Here is a 22,003-nt window from a genome sequence, read left to right as displayed (position 1 = left end):
AGAAAAAGAACTGATTTTAGTGAATCCTTTGATGGTTTGCCAAAGACAAGGACGTAGGTTGGGTATAAGCCGAACCTCGTAAAAATCCCGGTCTCACTCTCTCTTTCCCTTACTCTTTATTTTCAGCATATATAAAACTGCATGGATGTTTTAAATATCTAAATCATATACACTACGTGGATTAGATATTAAATAAACTTAAGATTAATTTATTTTTGGGATTGCGGAAACTGAAAGAAAGTACGTTAGTTGATCAATCTTTTGCAGAAACTGTAAAGTAGTACGTTGATTGATTCAACACCCCAAGACTCTTTAACTTAAAATTTATTTAAGGTCTAAGTATTTGGAAAGAGTGATTGGATGTTGTATTGGATATCAAATTGGGAGACAAATTTCATATATACAGGGTTTGATTCAAATTTATATAAACAAGGCTACACACAAGTTGAAAAAGCTGAGAATTTTGAGTTGCAAAGTATATCTTGATTGAATGTTCTATGATTGATTAGGTTGGTTAATTTATTTGATTGAATGTTTGTGTGGTTGTGGATTGAATAAAAAGAATTAAGTTGTTGTACATTATCAACAAAAATGTTAAGTTTTCATTAAAGGAATTAAAAGAAAATTTTAAAACCCAATTCACCCCCCTCTTGGGACTACACCTTTATTTTCAATTGGTATCAGAGAGGGGTTATAACAAATCCTAACAAGAAGTTATAGAAAGATCTAATCGCACACATAGGAGTAGCTCCCTTTGGAGAGGGTCAATCCTCAACCCAGCCACCCATCTTTTGTGGTTTGAACTATACTTTTTGGAAACAGCGTATGAGAATATATCTTCAAACTATAAATTGGAAAGCTTGGGAGGTTGTCACAGATGGTGACCTAATTCCCCTTAAACTAGTAGATGGAAAACAAGTTCCTAAGGAGAAAAATGATATGACAAACTTAGACCATAAGATGTTGCAAGTTAATTCTAATGCTATGAATGTTTTATATTGTATTTTAGATGCTAATGAATTTAATAGAGTAATGGCTTGCAAATCGACCAAGGAAATATGAGACAAGCTAGAAGTAACCTACGAAGGCACTATAGATGTTAGGGATAATAGGATTGATATGCTTACAAGCCAATATGAAGCTTTTAAGATGAACCCAGATGAATCTATAACTAGCATGTACACTAGGTTCACTCACATAAATTCCCTAAATACCTTCAGAAAAACCTACACTACCTACGAGATGATAAGAAAAATTCTTATAGGGCTGCCACCTATATGGGAACCAAAAGCCACTGCCATAACGGAAGGAAGAAATTTGAAAAACACCTCCTTAGATGAGCTAATAGGTTCTCTACTCACACATACAAAATGACAATGAATGAAAGGAGTGGAAAAACCAAAGCCCAAGAAACAATAGCCTTCAAAGCCTCAAAAGAAAACTCTAGTAGTGAAGAAGAGATGGATGAAGATGAACTAGCCTTCATATCTTAAGAAACTTGCAAAAATCCTTAGAAGGAAAAACAAATTCAAAAGAAGAAACCAAGACTCTGACTTGAAGAAGATATTAGCAAAAGGAAATCTAAAAATAAAACTCCTACGTGTTATAATTGCAACAAAGTTGGACATATAAAACCGGAATGTCCATTACTAAAGAAAGAGTCTAAGAAGAAAAAAAAAAAGGTCATGAAAGCTACTACTTGGGATAGTACAAGTAGTTCGGAATATGAATCAAATGACCAAGAGGTTGCTTATACCTACTTTATGGCATGGGACGACGAGGAAACCTCCTCATCCAAATCCTTAAATAATTCTTGTACTGATTCATCAAATGAATCCAATGATGAGTGTATGTCATCTTATGATGAATTACAAAAGGATTTATTCAAAGTACAAAAGATGCTAATCAAAGTAACTAAACAAAACACATCATTGAAAAACAAGAATGATGGAATGATGAATGAGCTAGAATCAATTAAAATTGCTGAAAATGATAAAGATTCAAAACTCAAGAAAATAGAAAATAAGTATGAAGCTACAATAAAAGAATTAGATGCTAAAAATCTTACTGAAAAAGAAAAAGACTTGAAAATCAAGAAACTAGAAAGCAAGAATGAAAAGATGATAGAAGACCTTTGATCCCTATCCTCTATAAAATATGAGAAAGACATATATATTTTTGAATTAGAGGATAAAATCAGAAAATTATCTCAAGAATTAGAGAAATCACAAAAGAAGGTTGATGACAAGAAAGATATTGAAATAAATGATCTCATAAATAAAATTGAAGATAAAGAAAAAATCATTTACAACTTCACAGAAGGAAAGAAAAACTTTGACAAAATGATAGGCTCGCAAAGGATGACCTTAAACAAAGATTAGATTTATTGGGGTTGAAAAAAAAAAGAATCTTTACATGGGTTATTTTTCAAAAGCATCCAAAGATTATGCTAGCACATCTTCTAACGCCTACACTAACACCATATGCTATCAATGTAAGAAAAAATGACATATAAAGTTTGAATGTCCATTTAAAAGAAAGTTTGTGAAGACTAAACAAATATGGAGAGTAAAAAAAACATCCTTTGTGAAACCTACCGGACCCAAAAAGGTATGGGTACTTAGATAAAAAGCCTTGAAAATCTCAAAGTGTTTATTGAAAAACATAAAAACACAAATAACATTGTTGGCCAAAATCAAAGGATGAGTCATACAAGCTTAAATAAGAAAGTTTAAAAATCAAAAGAAAATCTGAACTTACTATATAAGTATTTTTAAGAAAAGATATTTGAGAATAAGAAACAAAATTGTAGTACAAAGCAAATGATAATGATATGCTCCTTGCTTATGTGATGTGCTGATATGCTATATGCTACATGTATATGACTTGACTTGACTTGACTTATATTGATAATTTATGGCTCACTATGTTGAAAATTTGAGCATGAGATTATTGAGCATAAGCATGAATTTTGATATGAGATTAATTCTTGACCATGCATGCTATTGATGAATCACATGGATAAACATACTACTCTTTATATTGATATTTATGAGTTATGAAAAATATAATAGTTATATTGGTATCCATGAGCTATGCATGATGTGATAATGACTTTGGTATCTATAAAATACTTTGGTATCCATAAATATTTTAATTGGTATCAAAATTTAAAAACTCACTTGGTATCACAATCTAAAAGTTCAATTTGTTTTTTGAGCATGACAAGTATGATTATATCTATGAGCATGGTATGACATTGATGATATTAACATGATATTGATATTTAATACATGATGTGAATCAATGTTTTGAAACATGGGATGATAAAAGCATAATTGGTAACAAAACTAAATGTATTGAATTCAAGGGGAGTGTTATGACTTATTACTTATATTATGATCGTTTCCCTATTAATCAATTGGTATCATGAATTAATAAAATTTTAAAATTATATCATGAATTAAATTTTAAATTAGCATCATAAAATCAACAATTGGTATCTTGAATAATGCAAAAGGGGAAAAAGCTGTTAATAAAGATATTACAACTCATATACATGAATATTAAAACACACTACACATGCTATATTGAAAAATAATAAATTGAGTGTGTACATATGTTTGATGCTATGCTCAAAATATGATTTTATTTGAACTTAATCATTTTTTTTCTCTTTTTGATTGATGTCAAAAGGGGGAGAAATTTTAAGCAAAAATTGAGCATGATATTGCAAAAATTGAGCATGAACATAATATACATCAAAAGGAGAAAAAGTATTTGATATTGATTGATAAACTTGAACTTAAATGACGTGATGAGCATGATTGTAAAATGAAGTGATGAACATGATTGTAAAAGAGTTTTTGAAATTAATATTAATCTTGCGAATATTGTTAAGATGATGCTTATTGAAAAGGAGAGTCTTTTTAAGGCTCACTCCAATTTTTGCTTCTTATTTGTCATCATCAAAATGGAGGAGATTGTTGGCCTTACAAGGTTTAACATCTTGTTTTGATGCTAACAAACAAGTGGAACTTAACATGCTTTGTTTACTGATGTCTTTTCAGGACTCAATGATGAATGCAAGGTTAAAGAATTCATGAAAACTTATACTTTAAAGAAGGATGATTATATCAAGCTTAAGGCATGGATTAAAACTTGAAGATCATGAGAGCACTGATATTAAAGAAAAAACTTCAAGAATGAAAGCTCAAGTGATCAATATGGAAAGCTCAAAGATCAATGAAGCTCAAAATCTAAAGTAATAATGAAAGATCAAGAGAGATAAATCTTGAAAGCTCACATCAAATTCAGGATCATTGAAGCTCAGCAATAAAGAGAACTCAAAGCAAAGAAGAGTCAAATAAGTCTTTAGAACATTTGTAAGTACTTCAAATATAATTCAAGTATGAATTTTCGTTTTGAAGCTCATTACGCAAAGAGACCTAGAAACCTTGTTTTAAGTCTTGGAACTTATTTTTCAAAGAAAAACAAATTGATATTCCAAAGATTAAACAATCAAAGACGAGAGAGAATAAAAATATTTTAAAACAAGAAAAAATTGCTTGATAGGCGACTGACTACACGTGGACAGTCAACTGCCCTGTTAAAAAGTTTTAAATGAAGAGACAGAAACATGACAGTCAACTGTCTAGAACTTGACAGGCGACTGTCAGTGAACTTTGAGACGACTGACTGTGTTTAGATAGTCAACTGTCACCCTTCTACTCATCCTTAAAAACTCAGTTATTCAGTGACAGGCGCCTGACTCCCTGTTGACAGGCGACTGCCATCCTACTACCTGTGTATTTTATATGTGAAATACACTGATAGGCGACTTCCAGAGACCTCACAGTCAACTGTCATGCAACAATATTTAAAATACATAACGAACATATTTTGAAAAATTAAATTACTTGAGGCTCAAACTTATTTAAATCTTGTACCCTACTCTAAGTAAACTTGGAGAACAAACTAGATACTTTTCTACATCTATAAATACACCCAAGTTAAATTGTTTTAATTACCAAAAATTCAATTCAGCATTAAAAATCTCTCTCAATTGCTCTCAAATTCTCAAGTCTCTCTCTTGTTCTCAACTTGCATGAAGCTTACTGAGTCTTGCTGATTCTCACTCACTAATATTGTGCTACAAATACTAATTTTTTCAGCCATTGAAAGAATCATACGGTGAAATATTTCTAAAGCTTCAATCTGAATTTTATATTGTGAATTACATTGAAATATATAGTTTTGAATTGTACTAATCAGCTCTTTTAGGAGCAAATTCTTTGTACATCTATTTGATTTGTATCTTATAGATATTGAAGATTCAAGGTTATTTGGATCGTTGGCTAAGCATGGGGATATCGCTTAGAGAGGCGGACTCTAGCATAATTAAAGGAGTGATTGAACGAGGGTATATCGTTTGGAGAGGCAGGTTCTAGCCTAATCGAAGGAGTGTTGTGTAAACGGTGTTGTTCCGCTCGGCAAAGAAACTGGTTTTAGTGAATCCTTTGGTGGTTTGCCAAAGGGGAGGACGTAGGCTGGGTATAAGCCGAACCTTGTAAAAACCCGATCTCACTCTCTCTTTCCCTTACTCTTTATTTTCAGCACATATAAACTGCGTGGATGTTTTAAATATCTAAATCATATACACTACGTGGATTAGATATAAAATAAACTTAAGATTAATTTATTTTTGGGATTGCGGAAACCGAAAAGGAGTAGGTTAGTTGATCAATATTTTGCGGAAATTGTAAAGTAGTATGTTGATTGATTCAAAACCCCCAAGACTCTTTAACTTAAAGTTTATTTATGGTCTAAGTATTTGGAAAGAGTGATTGGATGTTGTATTGGATATCAAAATTGAAAGACAAATTTCATATATACAGGGCTTGATTCAAATTTATATAAAAAGTTATCCAACCCCATCTAACACCCTTACCCTTTATATCAAGGTCCCTGCTCCACTCTATCTGGGAGCTCTATCACTAGCTCAATCTTGATCTCCTGAAAAGTTTAATGCTTAGGAGAGACACATCTCAGTAAGATAGAATAAATTATTAACAGTGTGTGGCAATATGAGTTAGTTATAATAATAAATAAAGCTCTTTCAAACTGTTAATCATCTGAGAAAATAATGGTATATACATATAATCACATAGATATTCAACATAGCTTTTATAAGCTTTATCCATATTTTCAAATTCATTCATTTCCCATTTCCTTATTCTTTATATTTTTTCCCTTTTTCCCTTTATTTTCCATGTTTCTTTTAACAGACCCACAAGTATCCTCAGTACCTTGTACCATGCCATGTCTGTAACTCATGACCACTTTCCTTTCACTATCCAGCCCATGGGTATTCTGAGTACCTTGTACCATGCCGTGTCTGTAATCCATGGCTGCCCTCAGGATTTTTCACCACAACATGCTTCCCCCCCATTGTTAGGGTTGTGCGGCCTGAAGGTTAGATCTAACCGCAGTTGACCAACCCAGTTAGATCAAATAATACCATAAGCATGTCTGTAATAACGAATGACCTACCTCATACCCTAGTTCGAAATCCAGGGGGCAATATACAACCCTACTCTGGCCCATTCGCACTACCATGCCACACGGTCCGCGAGTCCATGTGGTTGCACTTTTCATCTGCTAGCATTGGTACCATGCTCGATATCATAACCGATCGCTTATCAATCCATCAGGGTTTTTCCTTTTCACCAGTTCACTTTCTCATATTATCATTTTCCACTTCTATATATATACATACATTGCAATTGTTACATTGCAATGTTTACATTTCCAATATTCACATTCATTATTCACAAATTAGTATTCATATGTCAATTTCCACATTTCAGTATTCCCAGCATTTCACATCCTGTTTCATTTCATAACAATATATACATACATACGAAAATATATTCCATTTCACATATTTCGTCAATTCCAGCAGACATATATCAATATTCCATATTTTCTTCATTCCGTAAAATCATTCCCATTTTTCACATATTTCTATATATACATATACTAACATATCATGCTTTCCTTGTTTCCATAAACTTGGGGAACAAGCTAGATACTTCTCTACATCTATAAATACACCCAAGTTAAATTGTTTTAATTACCAAGAATTCAATTTAGCATTAAAAATCTCTCTCAATTGCTCTCAAATTCTCAAGTCTCTCTCTTGTTCTTAACTTGCACGAAGCTTACTGAGTCTTGCTGATTCTCACTCACTGATATTGTGCCTACAAATACTAATTCTTTCATCCATTGAAAGAATCATACGGTGAAATATTTCTAAATCTTCAATCTGAATTTCATATTGTGAATTACATTGAAGTATATAGTTTTGAATTGTACTAATAAGCTCTTTTAGGAGCAAATTCTTTGTACATCTATTTGATTTATATCTTGTATATATTGACGGTTCAAGGTTATTTGGATCGTTGGCTAAGCGTGGGGATATCGCTAAGAGAGGCGGGCTCTAGCCTAATTGAAGGAGTGACCGAACGAGGGTATATCGTTTGGAGGCGGGCTCTAGCCTAATCGAAGGAGTGTTTTGTAAACAGTGTTATTCCGTCTGGCAAAGGAACTGGTTTTAGTGAATCCTTTGGTGGTTTGCCAAAGGCGAGGACGTAGGCTAGGTATAAGCTGAACCTCGTAAAAATCCTGATCTCACTCTCTCTTTCCCTTACTCTTTATTTTCAGCACATATAAAACTGCGTGGATGTTTTAAATATCTAAATCATATAAAATACATGGATTAGATATTAAATAAACTTAAGATTAATTTGTTTTTGGGATTGCGGAAACCGAAAAGGAGTACGTTAATTGATCAATCTTTTGCAGAAATTGTAAAGTAGTACGTTGATTGATTCAACACCCCAAGACTCTTTAACTTAAAGTTTATTTAAGGTCTAAGTATTTGGAAAGAGTGATTGGATGTTGTATTGGATATCAAATTGAGAGACAAATTTCATATATACAGGGCTTGATTCAAATTTATATAAACAGGGCTGCACACAAGTAGAAAAAGCTGAGAATTTCCATTAAGTTGCAAAGTATATCTTGATTGAATGTTTTATGATTGATTGGCTTGGTTAATTTGTTTGATTGAAGGTTTGTGTGGTTGTGGATTGAATATAAAGAATTAAGTTATTGTGCATTATCAACAAAAAGGTTAAGTTTTCATTAAAGGAATTAAAAGAAAATTTTAAAACCCAATTCACCCCCCCCCCCCCCCTTCTTGGGACTACACCTTTGTTTTCAGAACTAAACTATAAGTGAAAAACAAACAAAACTTCAGAAGATAGCACAAAGCATCACGAGCGCAAGGAAAGAAATACCAACAAATCCAATTGAATCATTCCCTTGACTTGCTGTGGAAGATCATCCTGACAACTATATGATCGAGATATACTAGATTCACCCTGCTTGGCAAAGAAATCCACACTTTTATTCGCCTCCCTGTAAATATGTTTCACTTTGTATTATATGCCTTTCAATGCTAGCACATGCTCTTCCCACAATTCCCATAAGTTCCAAGCTGAACACTTCCCAGAATTTATCCACTAAACCAACAAAGTAGAGTCACAAGCAATCTCCACTTGATCAAATTCAAGATCATTGCATAAATTAATCCCTATAATAATCGCTTTCAATTCAGCCATATTATTGGTTTCATAACCCAGTAATGAGGAAAAAGCTGCTTTAAATAAACCTCTTTCATCTCTTATCATGCCTCCACCACCACAATTACGTGGGTTACCTCTACAGCTTCCATCCACATTCAACTTAACCCAACCTATCCCAGGTTTACACCATTTGACTACACGAAGAAGACGAACCCTCACATTTTTTACTTGAATATCCAAAGCACGAAGGACTGCAATATTCGTGTAAGAAGCAGGTGCACATTTAGTTAACTTGTCCGAAATTTATCTGTGTTTATCCTGCTGCACATTTAATATTGAGGAATATCCCATAATGGTAGGCTTCAGATTTTTTGTTTATTCCCCTTGTATTTCATTCCTTACCTCATTTTTTTAGGACAAGCTTCCCCATCCTTGCTTTAACGGATTTTGGAAAATATATACATAGGCATAAACCTTTCTATTTCAAGTTATAGAACTCTTAACAAATAATTTTTCCAAACTGTTTTGTTTTACAATCTCTAGGTATAGAACTCTTAACAAATAATTTTTCCAAACTGTTTTGTTTTACAATCTCTAGGTATTATTCCAAGTCAAAATATAAATTCGTGTAGAATTCCTCATTTCCATGGAACAACGCACCCATAAAACAGAATGCAAATATTTTATCAGACTAATAAGAAAAAAGATTTTCTACAATAACAACGGCAACAATAATATTTCAAGGAAACCCCTAAAATTACTATTTTAGTTCAGGACTAAAGATGGATTTATAATTTTCTCAAGATGTCCTTTGACAATAAGGGTATTCAATTCAAATAATGATGCAAAAAATCAACCAACAAATTCGGAACGTAGGCAAGGAATTATTTTTCTATTGATCTCCCATTTCATTATAGTTAGACCCCAATATGCGCTTTTTCAACACAACAAAAATTCTTGAACAATGCAATCAAACTCTACAGCACCATTATAGCAGCTAGAGGAGCACCGGATAACCAAATTTCACTTGCTGGATAAGTGAAAAAGGAATACCACCATAAAAGCTGAAAATAAATAGGCAGGAGAAAGCAATGTTGATGTAAGAACGAACTTACTTGACACATTTGTTATTATATTCACACTTTTTTGAGCAGCTAGTGCTTTTAATTTGTTCCCTGTAGCTAATAAAAGTAAGCTCCTCATATGCTGCTTCTGTTCCTTAGGGCTAGATGTTTTGGTCAAAGCCTCTTCAAAAGCCTGCAAATCATCGAGTTTGATGCAAGGAAGAGAAAGCAAGACCTGTAATAACCCATAAAACATATCCTTTCATTACAGAGGTGAGGTGTTAACCAAAGCAAATCCCACTTACAAATGTTTAATGTCACAGATTTAAACAGCACTAGGGCTCTTAACTAACCTGCCTAGGAGCTGGATCTATATCAGAGAGATAAACAAAGATCTCACGACAAAGGCCAACTAGATCAGCGCTGATAATAGCATTTGACTCGAGACCCAGGCCTTGAATAATAGCCCAAAACATATCTTTGGCAACAAATTCTCGAAGTTCTACATTATTCGTTGAGATAGCTACAAGAACTAAAGCACCACAAAAGGAAGAAACCTTAGTAACAGCTTCACCATCTGTCCATGAAAAAGCTGCCAAGCTGATCTTCAATGCTGGAACAGCTATGCCCTTGTGCTTCAAAAGGAAACTGTAAATGGATAACAATTTTGAGACAATGAAAACCTCTGGAACAAAAATGAAAATCATAGGGCAGCAAGAATCCTTAGTTCAACAAAGTAAAAGAGGAAAAAAAAAAAAAATCTCTTGTGATGAACAGAGTGCTTAAGCATACCCGACCATAGAACTTGAGGCGTATGCATCTAAGTCCTTTTGAAAAGTTACGTCCATTCGAATGCTGTGTGCAGATTGTTCTAAAGACGGAAGCCCAGTGTTTAGTCTTGATGAAGCTAAAACTGAGAGAAGTGAACATATCTCCCGAGTTAAATCGCGAAGTAGCTTCTCTTCCATTACTTCCACTTTCAAGTCTGACCCAGCAAGTATCCCAAGGATATCTGGAACCTTGGCTCTGCCTTCATGTAAAAGACTGGACCATGAGCAGCTAAGAGCTTGCTCAGAGTGAATAAACAATGGGTGCAAGAGCTTCTCCAGCCACTCCTCCCACAACCCTGATGGGCAAAATTTAACTAGTGGAATTAAAACTGAATGAACAAGCTGCCTCATGTGCCTGAAGTCCATCCACTGTATGTTCTCCATTAGCGCTAGAGCAACTGATTGAATACTTAGACATTTGAAAAACAAATCCCCAATGGTTGCCGATAAGCCCAATACATTATACCTAGGGTCATAACAGATGAATCAGACTAACTTAATGAAAACTACATAAACCAGAATCACAAATCATAATAATAGAAAATGTTGCTTGAATATTTCATAATTTTAAAGGGCTAGTGTGTCCTTAAACTCGAAAAAAGAAAAAGTATCATGTTCCCTGAACAACCAATCAAAAATTTAATATGTACAAACAATTTACAATACCTATTTAACAAATTGGATAACAATGGTCATTTTCTTACTCTAAGTAGACCAGCTCATACTTATAAAAAAGTTCATTTTACACACACACAGGTATATGTGAATGCATTTATCATAATTGTTTGATGCAAGTATTATGCCATCTAGAGAGACAATCCAAAAGAAATGCAAAGATAATCTAAAAGAAAGGAAGCAAATAATAAACTCAAATTATTAAATCTACCCATCACAGACAACAATACTCAATATTTGCCACTTAAAATTACACAGCATGATATTCATTGAAGACATAAATTGATCATGACTCGTGAGTAAATTATATTTGGCAGTTGAGTCAACCAGATTACCAGAATGGCAATTCCAAAGATGTTTAGGGATAATTCATCAACCTCAAGAAGGATCAATATTATAATGAAATTGAGTTCAAATCAACTAAATGACAAAAAAAATTAACAATCACATCTCAAAAGTATTTGTACATACCCGCTGTCTCTGATACCTTTCAACCAATTTCGTATGTCAGTTTCATTCAGCTCAGGGTTGGCAACCTGAGCTCCATCAGTTAAAGTTGGTGCACCCTTCTGTGGCTTTGGATTACCTTCTCCAAGAAGAAGATTTCGCTCAACATCACTCATGGACATTGCAGATTTTATTGGCTGAGGCATGGCTTGATTTATTTGTGGAGACCAAAGAGAATGTATAACACGAAGCAGCTGCATATAAAGAAAGAAATGCTGAAACAGTGACTATGTTGTACTTGCAGAGAAAACATATTTTCGAACCACATGCTTCCTTCCAACAGAGTAGACTTCTGAAATGCAATTCTACTATTACTAAAGTGAAAATATGGAATAGCCATATCTTATTGCAGCACGCTTACATTTAAGAGAGGAGGCAGCATCCACGACAAATGAGAAGCCATTGGATGCAAAGTAGAACCCCCTGTGGAACCATTTTGTAAATTCTGATGACCCTTTCTAAATCCACTTCTCTTAAGTGCCTTCTCAAAGAATGTCACGGTATGGAAAATTGACCACATGAACTGTGTCTCCAGGCATAAGCGAACCAGACCAGCTGGTTCAGACAAATAAGCATTTTGCCACTCCAGCTGTGTCCATTGCTTGCTCAGAGGTTCAAGTAACCAGGCCAAAACTTCTTGCTGATGTTGAACCCTACACAAGCAGAGAAGCATGTGGCTATAAACCAAGAAGACAACAGATGGATATAAAAGTCAAATTCAGCCCTTCATCAGCACATATTTACCCTGCAGCAGAAGCTATAACAAGACATGCTTCACCTAAAATATTATGCTCTCCACGGAGCAAAGAACCTTTTTCTTGCAGATATGCCATCGTATCGGCTATACCCTACAAAACACCATCACATCATAGCTAAATGGCATAATATATAGCTGAACTAAGCAATTAAGTTTTTCAATGGCAAATGTTTATAATATAGAAAAATGCTGAGATACTATAACAATTCATAAGGATTTTGTAATCAAATAAGCATTATCTGCACATGGGGATCTTTTGAGGTGCATTAACCCTCTCCTACAATGTTGGAAGCACCTATTTAGCTGCAATAACTTCTTAAAGACAAGCACGGTTTTTGTTATTATGAAGATATGATTGAAGACAATGGTAAGGGAGATCAACTAGTTTTCCTTGCATTGCACATGAGAGAGAATCATGATGAAGAAAAAGGCAGCAAAAAATGTCTTGCAATCGTAATAAAGGACATTTAGTTTTCCATAGGCAATAGCTATTGAGAAGATATGCTAGAAAACAATGCTATTTGAGAGAAGGCAGAAGGCATAGGATCAAAAGGACAACAAGTTTTACTTGCATCATATGCATGAGAGAAAGACAATCATGACCGTTAATGGTTATTCTAGTCTTTTAGTATTATTATTAAGTGTGTTTGTGTTATGTTAATTAGCAAGAGTTAGTAAGGGTATTATGGTCACTAGAATGTATTTTATTTGTATTATAAATAGAGGGAGAGACCTATTTTGACTTGGGTCATTCATTTAATAAAAAATCTCAACATGGTATCAGAGCGTGATCCAACCAAACACCATCACCAACCCACACTCAACCGCCACTGGAAAACCCCCTACCATATAGCCAAAAACAGAACCCTTTGAACCATAACCCTACAAAATCTCATTGCCGGAAACCTCCCCACGCGCTCCCACATGCTGGCCAACTTCCGGCAGTTCCGACCCTACACGTCGGAGCATGAGAGTGATTCTGGCCACTTTTTTCTGATTTTTCCCTCCAGCATGTTCTGATTCCTTTCCTAGACCATATAATCAAGCTATTGGGCATGTTTTTTTGCTCAAAGATCCAACCTTTTTTGACCATGCACTCGTAGTATCCGTTAGTTGTTGTTCGGTGTTCTTAAAGGCTTTTTGTGAGTCTCTTGGAGCAGTGGCAGTGTTCATATTTCATAAGTTGATTTGTGAGGCTGTGGCAGTGTTATATCAGTTTGTAGGTGGCTCACCTAGTCCGTGGTTGTTTCGGTGGTTCACCTCGTTTGTGGTTTTCCCCGTTAGTTTTGATTGTTCTTGTTTGACAGTGTGTGGCTGCTTTGTGAGTGTTGGGATGTAGTCTATGAATCCCAAAAACAAGTTTCCCTCATCACTGCCACAAATAACAATTGAAAAGTTGGATGGAAAGAATTATGTTCAGTGGTCTAAGGCTATTCAAGTTTATTTAGCAGGATTAGGAAAATCTGACTACTTGCTCCCATTTGGTTCTTCAAATCAGAAGAGAAAAGAAGTCTGGATTCTGGAAGATGCCTTGATTGTTTCCCTCTTGTGGAATTCAATGGAGCCCCAGATTGCATGGATGTGCATGCATCGAGATACATGCAAGGAGATTTGGGATTATGCCAAGCTTTTGTACTCTAGTAACATTACACGTATGTATGATTTATCCCATAAGCTTTCAATTACAACAGGGAGATAGGAGCATTGCAAATTATTTTGGAGAGATGAAACGTATTCACGAGGAGCTTAACATCATGCAACCTATAAACTACCAATGCTTGCGAGATGCAGAAGCAAAGGGAGCAGATGATAGCTCTTTGGGATCTAGCAGGTTCAAAAATCAAGCTTGAGCTAGTACGATCCTAGATACTTAGTAGTGCATAGTTGTCACCATTTGGTGATGTTTATTCTCGTGTCCTTTGTGCTTCCTTCAACACACATTCTCCTGCTCTTAGATATGGCTCTGAGAGGACAACCTTTGCCATGCATGGTGATACTAGTTCTCTACCTAACAACCGTAGAAGTTACCAGGGTGGTTTGAGCAGTTGTGGTGGTAGAGATGGACAAGATAGAGGTACTCCTAGCCATAGTTGTCATAAAATTCACGATTCGAATCAAGCAGGAAGCAAAACGAGTCGAAACGGCAAGGGAATCAACTATGAAGTCAAATCGAAGGTGAATCGATTGTTTCAGTGTGTGAATCGATGAATCAAATTGAATAATGAGATTCAATTGATTCATTGCTGACTGTGCACGAACACCTCCAACTGCTTAGCGCAAACCCATTTTTACTCCTTTTTTGAACGATTAAGTTAGTTTTGCCCTTTACATAAGTTCTGTACCAAAGAAGAGAAGAGCCAAGACGTTCAGCTTCCCCTTCAGCCATTCCTCTATGCTCTGCTTCTGAGTTATACCATTGACAATACCACTCTGCCATAGAAGAAAGATCGTATCTTCTAGGCTTTCTTATTCTCTGCTAAATTTGCTTTTTCCCATTGAAGAAGTCAAGACTGAAGACTCAGCTCTGACTGCGGACTGCACAGAACCAGAGAATTGTGTAACAGTGTAGGACCTGTAAATTCGTATCTTGGTTACGCCTTCCTTTAATTTTTTATCCATTTTTTATATTTTAATCAGTTTAATTTATACTTCAAATTTAACTTTTTCTTCTTACTTTAGTTGTTAAGGTTTTATAGTAAGCTTAAGCTGTAAGCCTATGCATTAAAACTGATATTTTTTCTTATAAAACAGTAAAAACACAATAAAATTCAAATCTTTATTGCTTTTGATGATACATTCTCTTAAAATATAGGCTCAAAAACCTCAAATTTCAGTTTTTTATTAATTATTTTTTGATTCATTCTCTCATTCTTTTTAAAAATGCATAAATATGTTTTTTTATTGTTAAATCATAAATGTTAAATATATATTCAAATTTTAATTGCTTTTGATGATACATTCTCTTAAAATATAGTCTTAAAGTTAAAAATCACAAAATTCAGTTTTTTATTAATATATTTTTTTTGACTCATACTTTTATTTTATTTTATTTTTAAAAAAATGCATACACATGATTTTTTTATTGTTAAATCATAAATGTTAAATATATTTCACGAAGCCATGAACTATTCAAGTATTCAACAATTAATAGAATATTCAATCTTATAATGGCCTGCCTATTGACCTTTGTGATATTTTAAAACATTGTTTTATTCATTATAATATTATACTATTATTATTATAGAATATAGAGTTGTAATAAATTAGTAAATAGTTTGAATATGTCATTCATTGTTTATTTGTAGGCTGAAAATTGAAATTTGACTTGGAAAGTTTGTGCTTATTTGAGTGTTAAGAGTGTGGGAAGATGGATTCTAGTTCAGGTGCCAATCCTAGAAAAAAGAATTCCAATACAAAGAGTGAAGATCCTACATGGGATCATTGCTCCCAAGTCCCGAATCAATGATAATAGAATGCACACGAAGTGCAATTATTGTAGGCTTGAAAGATGGGGTGGCATAATTAGAATGAAACATCATTTTGTGGGGAATCATGATAATGTTGCTCCCAGTAAGAAGTGTTCGGAAGAGGTGAGGGAAAAATTTGTGAATCTTTTGGAAGGAGTAAAACAAAAGAATGTTGACAATGAAAAAGAAAATTTTCAAGAAGATTTTGAAGAACAAGAACAAGACGTTCAAGTTATAGGAGGACAAAGACGAGGCACCATGGATGCTTTTGTAAGTAAGGGCAAAGGAGTTGAGTGAAAAGCGTTTAAACAACACACCTTGAATGCATTGGTGAAAAATAGGGAGCCAGTGATTCAAAGCATTTGCCAGTTTTTATAAGGGCATGCTTTACCATTCAACTTGGTGAAGAGTCCATTAGTTGCATCAGTGGTGAAGATGGTTAGGGAATATGGAAAGAGATTGAAGCTCCCAAGTCATCAGGAGGCTAGAGTCACATTTTTTAAGAAAGAAGTTGATAGTGTCAAAAAAATTATGGAAAAATATAAGAAAGAATAGGTAAAGATCAAATGTACTTCGATATCAAATGGATGGGACTGACACAAAACAAAGCATCTCACAAATTTTCTTGTTAATAGTCACAGTGGCACAGTTTTTTTCAAAAATTAATACACTTCCAAGTGTGGTGAAGGGTGCTTATAAATTGTATGAATTGCTTGACTCATTAGTGGAAAAGATTGGAGGGGAAAATGTGTTCAAGTGGTGACGGATAGTGCCTCGGCTTATGTAGGTGTCAGTGAGCTGCTAATGGAGAAGAGGATACATATACCTTGGTCTCCATGTGCAGCCCATTGTATTGACTTAATTCCGTAGATATAGGGGATTTGCCTATCTTTGATAATACAATTAAAGAGGCTAAGGAGGTGTGAGTCTTCATTTACCAACACATATAGGTGCTTAACATGTTTAGAGAGTTTTCTAGAATAAATAAATAAATAATTGAGGAGAGCTAAGGTTACAAGGTTTGCTACATATTTTTCTCACAATGAAGAGTTTTGATGAAAACAAACTTGCTCTTCGAGCCATGTTTGCATCAGAGGAGAGGGGCCATTTGTCAATATGCTTCGAGGTTGGAAGCTAAGAAAGTGGAGGTCATATTCTTGTGTGATGATAAGTTTTCGAGAGCAATAAAGTATTGCTTAAAGTGTGCATGGTTTTAAATTTCCACGAAATTATCAAAATTTCTGTCAAATTTCCACTTTCCACCACCCTCTAAATCGAAATGGCAATCGATTTCCGTCTTGCATAATTTTCATCGAAATTTCAATAAATCATCCAAAATTTATTGAAATCTCCAAATTTTAGCATAACTTGTCGTAATTTTAACTATAGAATAAGATTTCCTTAAAATTCAAAGATTTAGACGCAAAGTGAAATTCCTCTCTTAATTTATCTTATTTGTTTTATTGAAACAAAAGATTATCATAAGGGCTTTGAAATTACATGAAAAATTAAACTTACAACAACATTTTATTAGAACATTCATGTCTAAATTATTTTATTTGTATAATAAATAATATTTTTAATTAATTTATGAATTTCATTTATATTAACCTAACATGTTTAATATACATATTATATTACAACTATTGCGCCTCATGCACAACATAACTGTATTTAATTTGTAATATATTAGTCCCAAAACTTGCATTATTATGTCTATTAATCTTTCTAAAGTTTCATAAAAGAAATTCCATGTTTTACTACTAATTTCCATCATTCTTTCAAATCGAAATTGAAATTGAAATTAAAATCAAAATTTCCATCGAAATTTTTATACTGTGGAGCTTCAAAAGTTTAGTCAAAATCAAAATTTAAGACATTGGAAGTGCGTGAGCCCACTTGTGGAAGTAGGCTGGCTTGTTGATGGTGATGCAAAACCGGCAATGAGGTATATATATGAAGCCAAGGATAGAGCAAAGGTACAAATTGCTCAAAATTTTAATCATCAAAAGACCAAGTACGATTGTAATTGGAGCATCATTGATATGAGATGGGATTTGCAACTCCATAGACCCCTTCATGCAGTAGGATATTTCCTTTATCCGAGATAAGTTGCATTGTCCAAAAACTAAATCAATTTGCTAACATGTTATGTGAGCGGTGAGCCTATTACCTATGCATTTATCTGTACACTTCTTTTATTTGTAGGTTCCAATATAGTGATAGCTTTAATGTGGACATGGAAGTCAAAATTGGTCTATATAACACTATTGAAAAAATGTATTCAGAAGTTGAAACAAAGATCAAGATTGATCAACAATTGTAAAAGTTGAAAAAAGCCAAGGCATGTTTGGCTTAAGCATGGCTACTCTAACCAGAGACAAGAAACAACTTGGTATTATATCAATCTAATAGTTGCCTACTAGCCTTCATGATAATCTTTTCATTGTTTAGTTTATTCTTTTTGGTTCATAACCAAAAATATGATATGATGTTTTTTCATTTGTTTTGATTATGTGTAAAGCTTTATGGTGGGAAAGTTATGGAGAGGAGTGCAAGGAGCTTCAAAGACTTGCAGTATTGAGTCTTTAACCTCACATGTAGTGCTACAGGATGTGAGAGAAATTGGAGCACATTTGATCACATCCACTCCAAAAAGAGGAACCGGTTAGAACAACAAAGACTAAATGCTCGTCTTTGTTAAGTACAACATTCAACTTGAGCTAAGGCAAGTGAGGAGGCAACAAAGTCGTGAGACATATGATCCAATTTGTTTATCGGATATGGAATCTGATGATAAATGGATTACTGAAAAGGAAGGCCATTGTCTACTAGAAGACAATTTATGGTTGAATGTCAACGAGTGCTTTAAAGATAATGGAGTAGATGGAAATAGCATGAAAGAAAGGTATGAGTTGCATGACTTTATATATATTTTTTTCTTTATAAGTAATTAGTTTATGAATGGAGGATGGAGCTTTAAAAATAATTGTCATGTTTTAAGAATTTTATAATGTCATATGATAATGTAGGACCAAGGAACCTAAGATTTGGTTGTAGAGAAAAAGGCAAAAATGTTTAGAAGATGACATCAAGCTGAGTGATGAAGAGGGCAAGGAGGTGAAAAAGAGGAACAAGAAAAGATGATTGTGGTAGACGATGAAGATGATGATGATGATGGCCTTACATTAGGGGAATGGGATGATGAATGATGATGTGCTACATTGCACATTAGTCATCTATATTCTATCACAAATGGTTTACAATTTAGTTTGTTTTGTTTTATGAATATGAAATGTGGGCTTCTAGATATCCTTTTTGTTTTTGAAGATGGCATCTCCTAACACGTGTTAAACTTACAGTTTTGTGGCAAACTATTGTAACTTGATACTTGATAGAGATGGGAAGGAAAGATCATGGTCTATCTTTTTATATATAGCTAGTTTTTCCTTTATATAAATATATTTAAAGTTAATAGATCATTGTAGGATTCAGACCTACAAAACTTACTTCACCAGCAAGCGTTGATCCAGTTAACAACATAATTTATTCATATTTGTTGAAATTTCAATGTGTTTTGCTATTTTATTTTGTTGTGCATAAGTGCATGCCATTTGGAATCAGTTTTCCAAATTTTGTACCAAATCTTATGATTCGATTTGATTCGATTCTTAATTCATGATTCACTAAATTGTAATTTCAATTCACGATTTGAATCTCAATTTGACAACTATGATCCTCGCAAGTGCACTCATTGTGGACAAGGTAATCATATTATTAAGTAGTTTTCGGATATCCACGGTAGACCTTCACATGTTGCCAATGCAGTCACCAGCGATTCCACACCTTTGGGAGCAGCCAAAGCAGCCACCATCGGCTCCACACTTTTGGGGCCAAGTGGAGGGAAACATACTGTATCTATGTAAAAGGAAGAGTATTCCAAGTTCCAGCAGTAAAAAGTGTCACAACAAGCTTCTTTTCCCATTGCATCTCTTGCCCAAATAGATAATCCCATAGCATGTCTATCATCTAGTACTTCTTATCCTAGTCCTTGGGTTCTAGTCTTTGCTGCCACTGATCATATCACAGGTATACCCATGGTCTTAAATTTCCACGAAATTGTCAAAATTTCCATCAAAATTTCCGATTTCCGTCACCCTCGAAATTGAAATGGCAATCGATTTCCGTATTGCATAATTTCCGTCGAAATCTCAACGAATCATCCAAAATTTATCGAAATCTCGAAATTTTAGCAAAACTTGTCGAAATTTTAACCATACGTTGAAATTTTGTCAAAATTCAAATGAGAAATTTAGGAGTGAATTGAAATTTCTATCTTAATTTATTTTATCGAAACAAAAGATTATTACAAGTTCTTTTGAAATTATATGAAAAATTAAACTTACGGTAACATTTTATTTAACCATTCATGTCTAAATTATCATTATTTGTATAATAAATAATATTAAAATGATTTGTGAATTTCATTTGTATTAACTGAATATGTTTGATGTATATTATCTTAAAAATATGTTTAATGCACATACTATTTTACAACTTTTCCACCTCATACAAAACATAGTTTATTTAATTTGTAATATATTAGTCCTAAAACTTATATTATTATGTTTGTTAACCATTTCTAAAGTTTCACAAAGAATTCCATGCTTCACTACTAATTTATGTTATTTTTTCAAATCGAAATCGAAATTGACATTGAAATCGAAATTTTCGTCGAAATTTCCGTACTTTTGGAGCTTCGAAATTTGAGTCGAAATCAAAATTTAAGACATTGGGTATATCTATATACCTAATTTCTTCTCTACTCTCCAGTATCCTAAAAACTTAACTTGTGTTACTCTTGTTGATGGATCCATCACTGCCATTAAGGGAATTGGGATTGTAAATCCCACTTCTTCTAATTCTCTTCCTTCGGTTTTGTATATTCCCAAGTTTCCTTTCAATCTTATGTCCATTAGCAAGATTAACAAATCCATGAATTGTTCAACAACATTATTCCTTGATCCTATGGTTATTCAAGATTTGAAGACGAGGAAGACAATAGGCGAAGGGCATGAAGTTTGGGGAACTTTATCACTTTGAGCCACTATCTCCCTCTACCGCCTGCACTGCTGCTGCCACACCTCTCCAAATTCTCACCTTCGTCTTCCTACGTTAGAAAAGTTGAGAAGTCTGGTTGATGATTTGAGTTTTGTGTCTAGTATTGATTGTGATCTTGTTAGTTGGGAAAGCATCACCATGTCCCTTTTGCTTCCCGGGTCAATAAACGGACTGCAAGCCCTTTCATGTTAGTGCATTCTAATGTTTGCAGTCCTAGTAGAGTTGTGTCAAGGTTGAGTTTCTGGTACTTTGTAACCTTTGTGGACGATTATTCTAGATGACTTGGCTATATTTAATAAAAGATTGTTCTAAGTAATTTCATACATATTGTGCCTTCTGTTCTAAAATAAAGACTCAATTTGGTTTGCCAGTTTGAATACTTCAAAATGATAATGCTAAAGAGTATTTCAGTACTCAAATAACTACTTATATGACTCAGCTTGGCATTATTAATGAATCATCCTGTGCCCCCACTCTCCAACAAAATGGGGTTGCAAAGAGGGAAAATAGACATCTCCTTGAAATCACTCGCATGGTCGCACCTTACTTTATCAAATGCATGTACCTAAAGTGTTTTGGAGTGATGTTATACTTGTTGCTTGCTATCTTATCAACAAGATGCCATCCTCCGTTCTTAGTGATAGAATTCCCTTCTCCATTCTCTTTCCTAATTCACCTCTATTCTTTCTACCTCCTCATATATTCAAATGTGCGTCCTTTGTTCACCAACTAACTCCTAGAGTGGATAAGTTGGATCCTCAGGCTATATAATGTTTTTTTGGGTCACTCATATACTCAAAAAGGTTATAATTATTATTGTCCTACTCTGCATAACTTATTTATTTCTGCAGATGTTATCATCTTTGAGTCTACACCTTAATACACTTAGTCCTTAAGCACTTATGATCTCAATAAGTCTCTTCTTATGCCT

The 22,003-nt window shown here is 34.0% G+C and overlaps 1 protein-coding gene across 2 annotated transcripts in view; it reads right to left on the bottom strand.

Moving 5' to 3' along the window:
- The window catches only part of LOC131153029 (protein HASTY 1), a 55,998-nt gene that overhangs the window by 3,371 nt on the left and 30,624 nt on the right, over positions 1-22,003 (bottom strand). For both annotated transcript variants that reach the window (XM_058105045.1, XM_058105044.1), the window contains 6 exons: positions 12,472-12,575; positions 12,089-12,380; positions 11,692-11,921; positions 10,508-11,011; positions 10,069-10,363; positions 9,767-9,950 (listed from right to left, as the gene is read on the bottom strand). In XM_058105045.1, the coding sequence (XP_057961028.1) occupies positions 9,767-9,950; positions 10,069-10,363; positions 10,508-11,011; positions 11,692-11,921; positions 12,089-12,380; positions 12,472-12,575 (1,609 nt within the window). The remainder of the gene's footprint in view (positions 1-9,766; positions 9,951-10,068; positions 10,364-10,507; positions 11,012-11,691; positions 11,922-12,088; positions 12,381-12,471; positions 12,576-22,003) is intronic.

This window comes from Malania oleifera, chromosome 4, assembly GCF_029873635.1.
Source record: "Malania oleifera isolate guangnan ecotype guangnan chromosome 4, ASM2987363v1, whole genome shotgun sequence".
NCBI lineage: Eukaryota > Viridiplantae > Streptophyta > Magnoliopsida > Santalales > Ximeniaceae > Malania > Malania oleifera.
The sequence above is the reverse complement of the archived record's forward strand: the minus strand, read 5'-3'. Positions and strand labels throughout refer to the sequence as shown.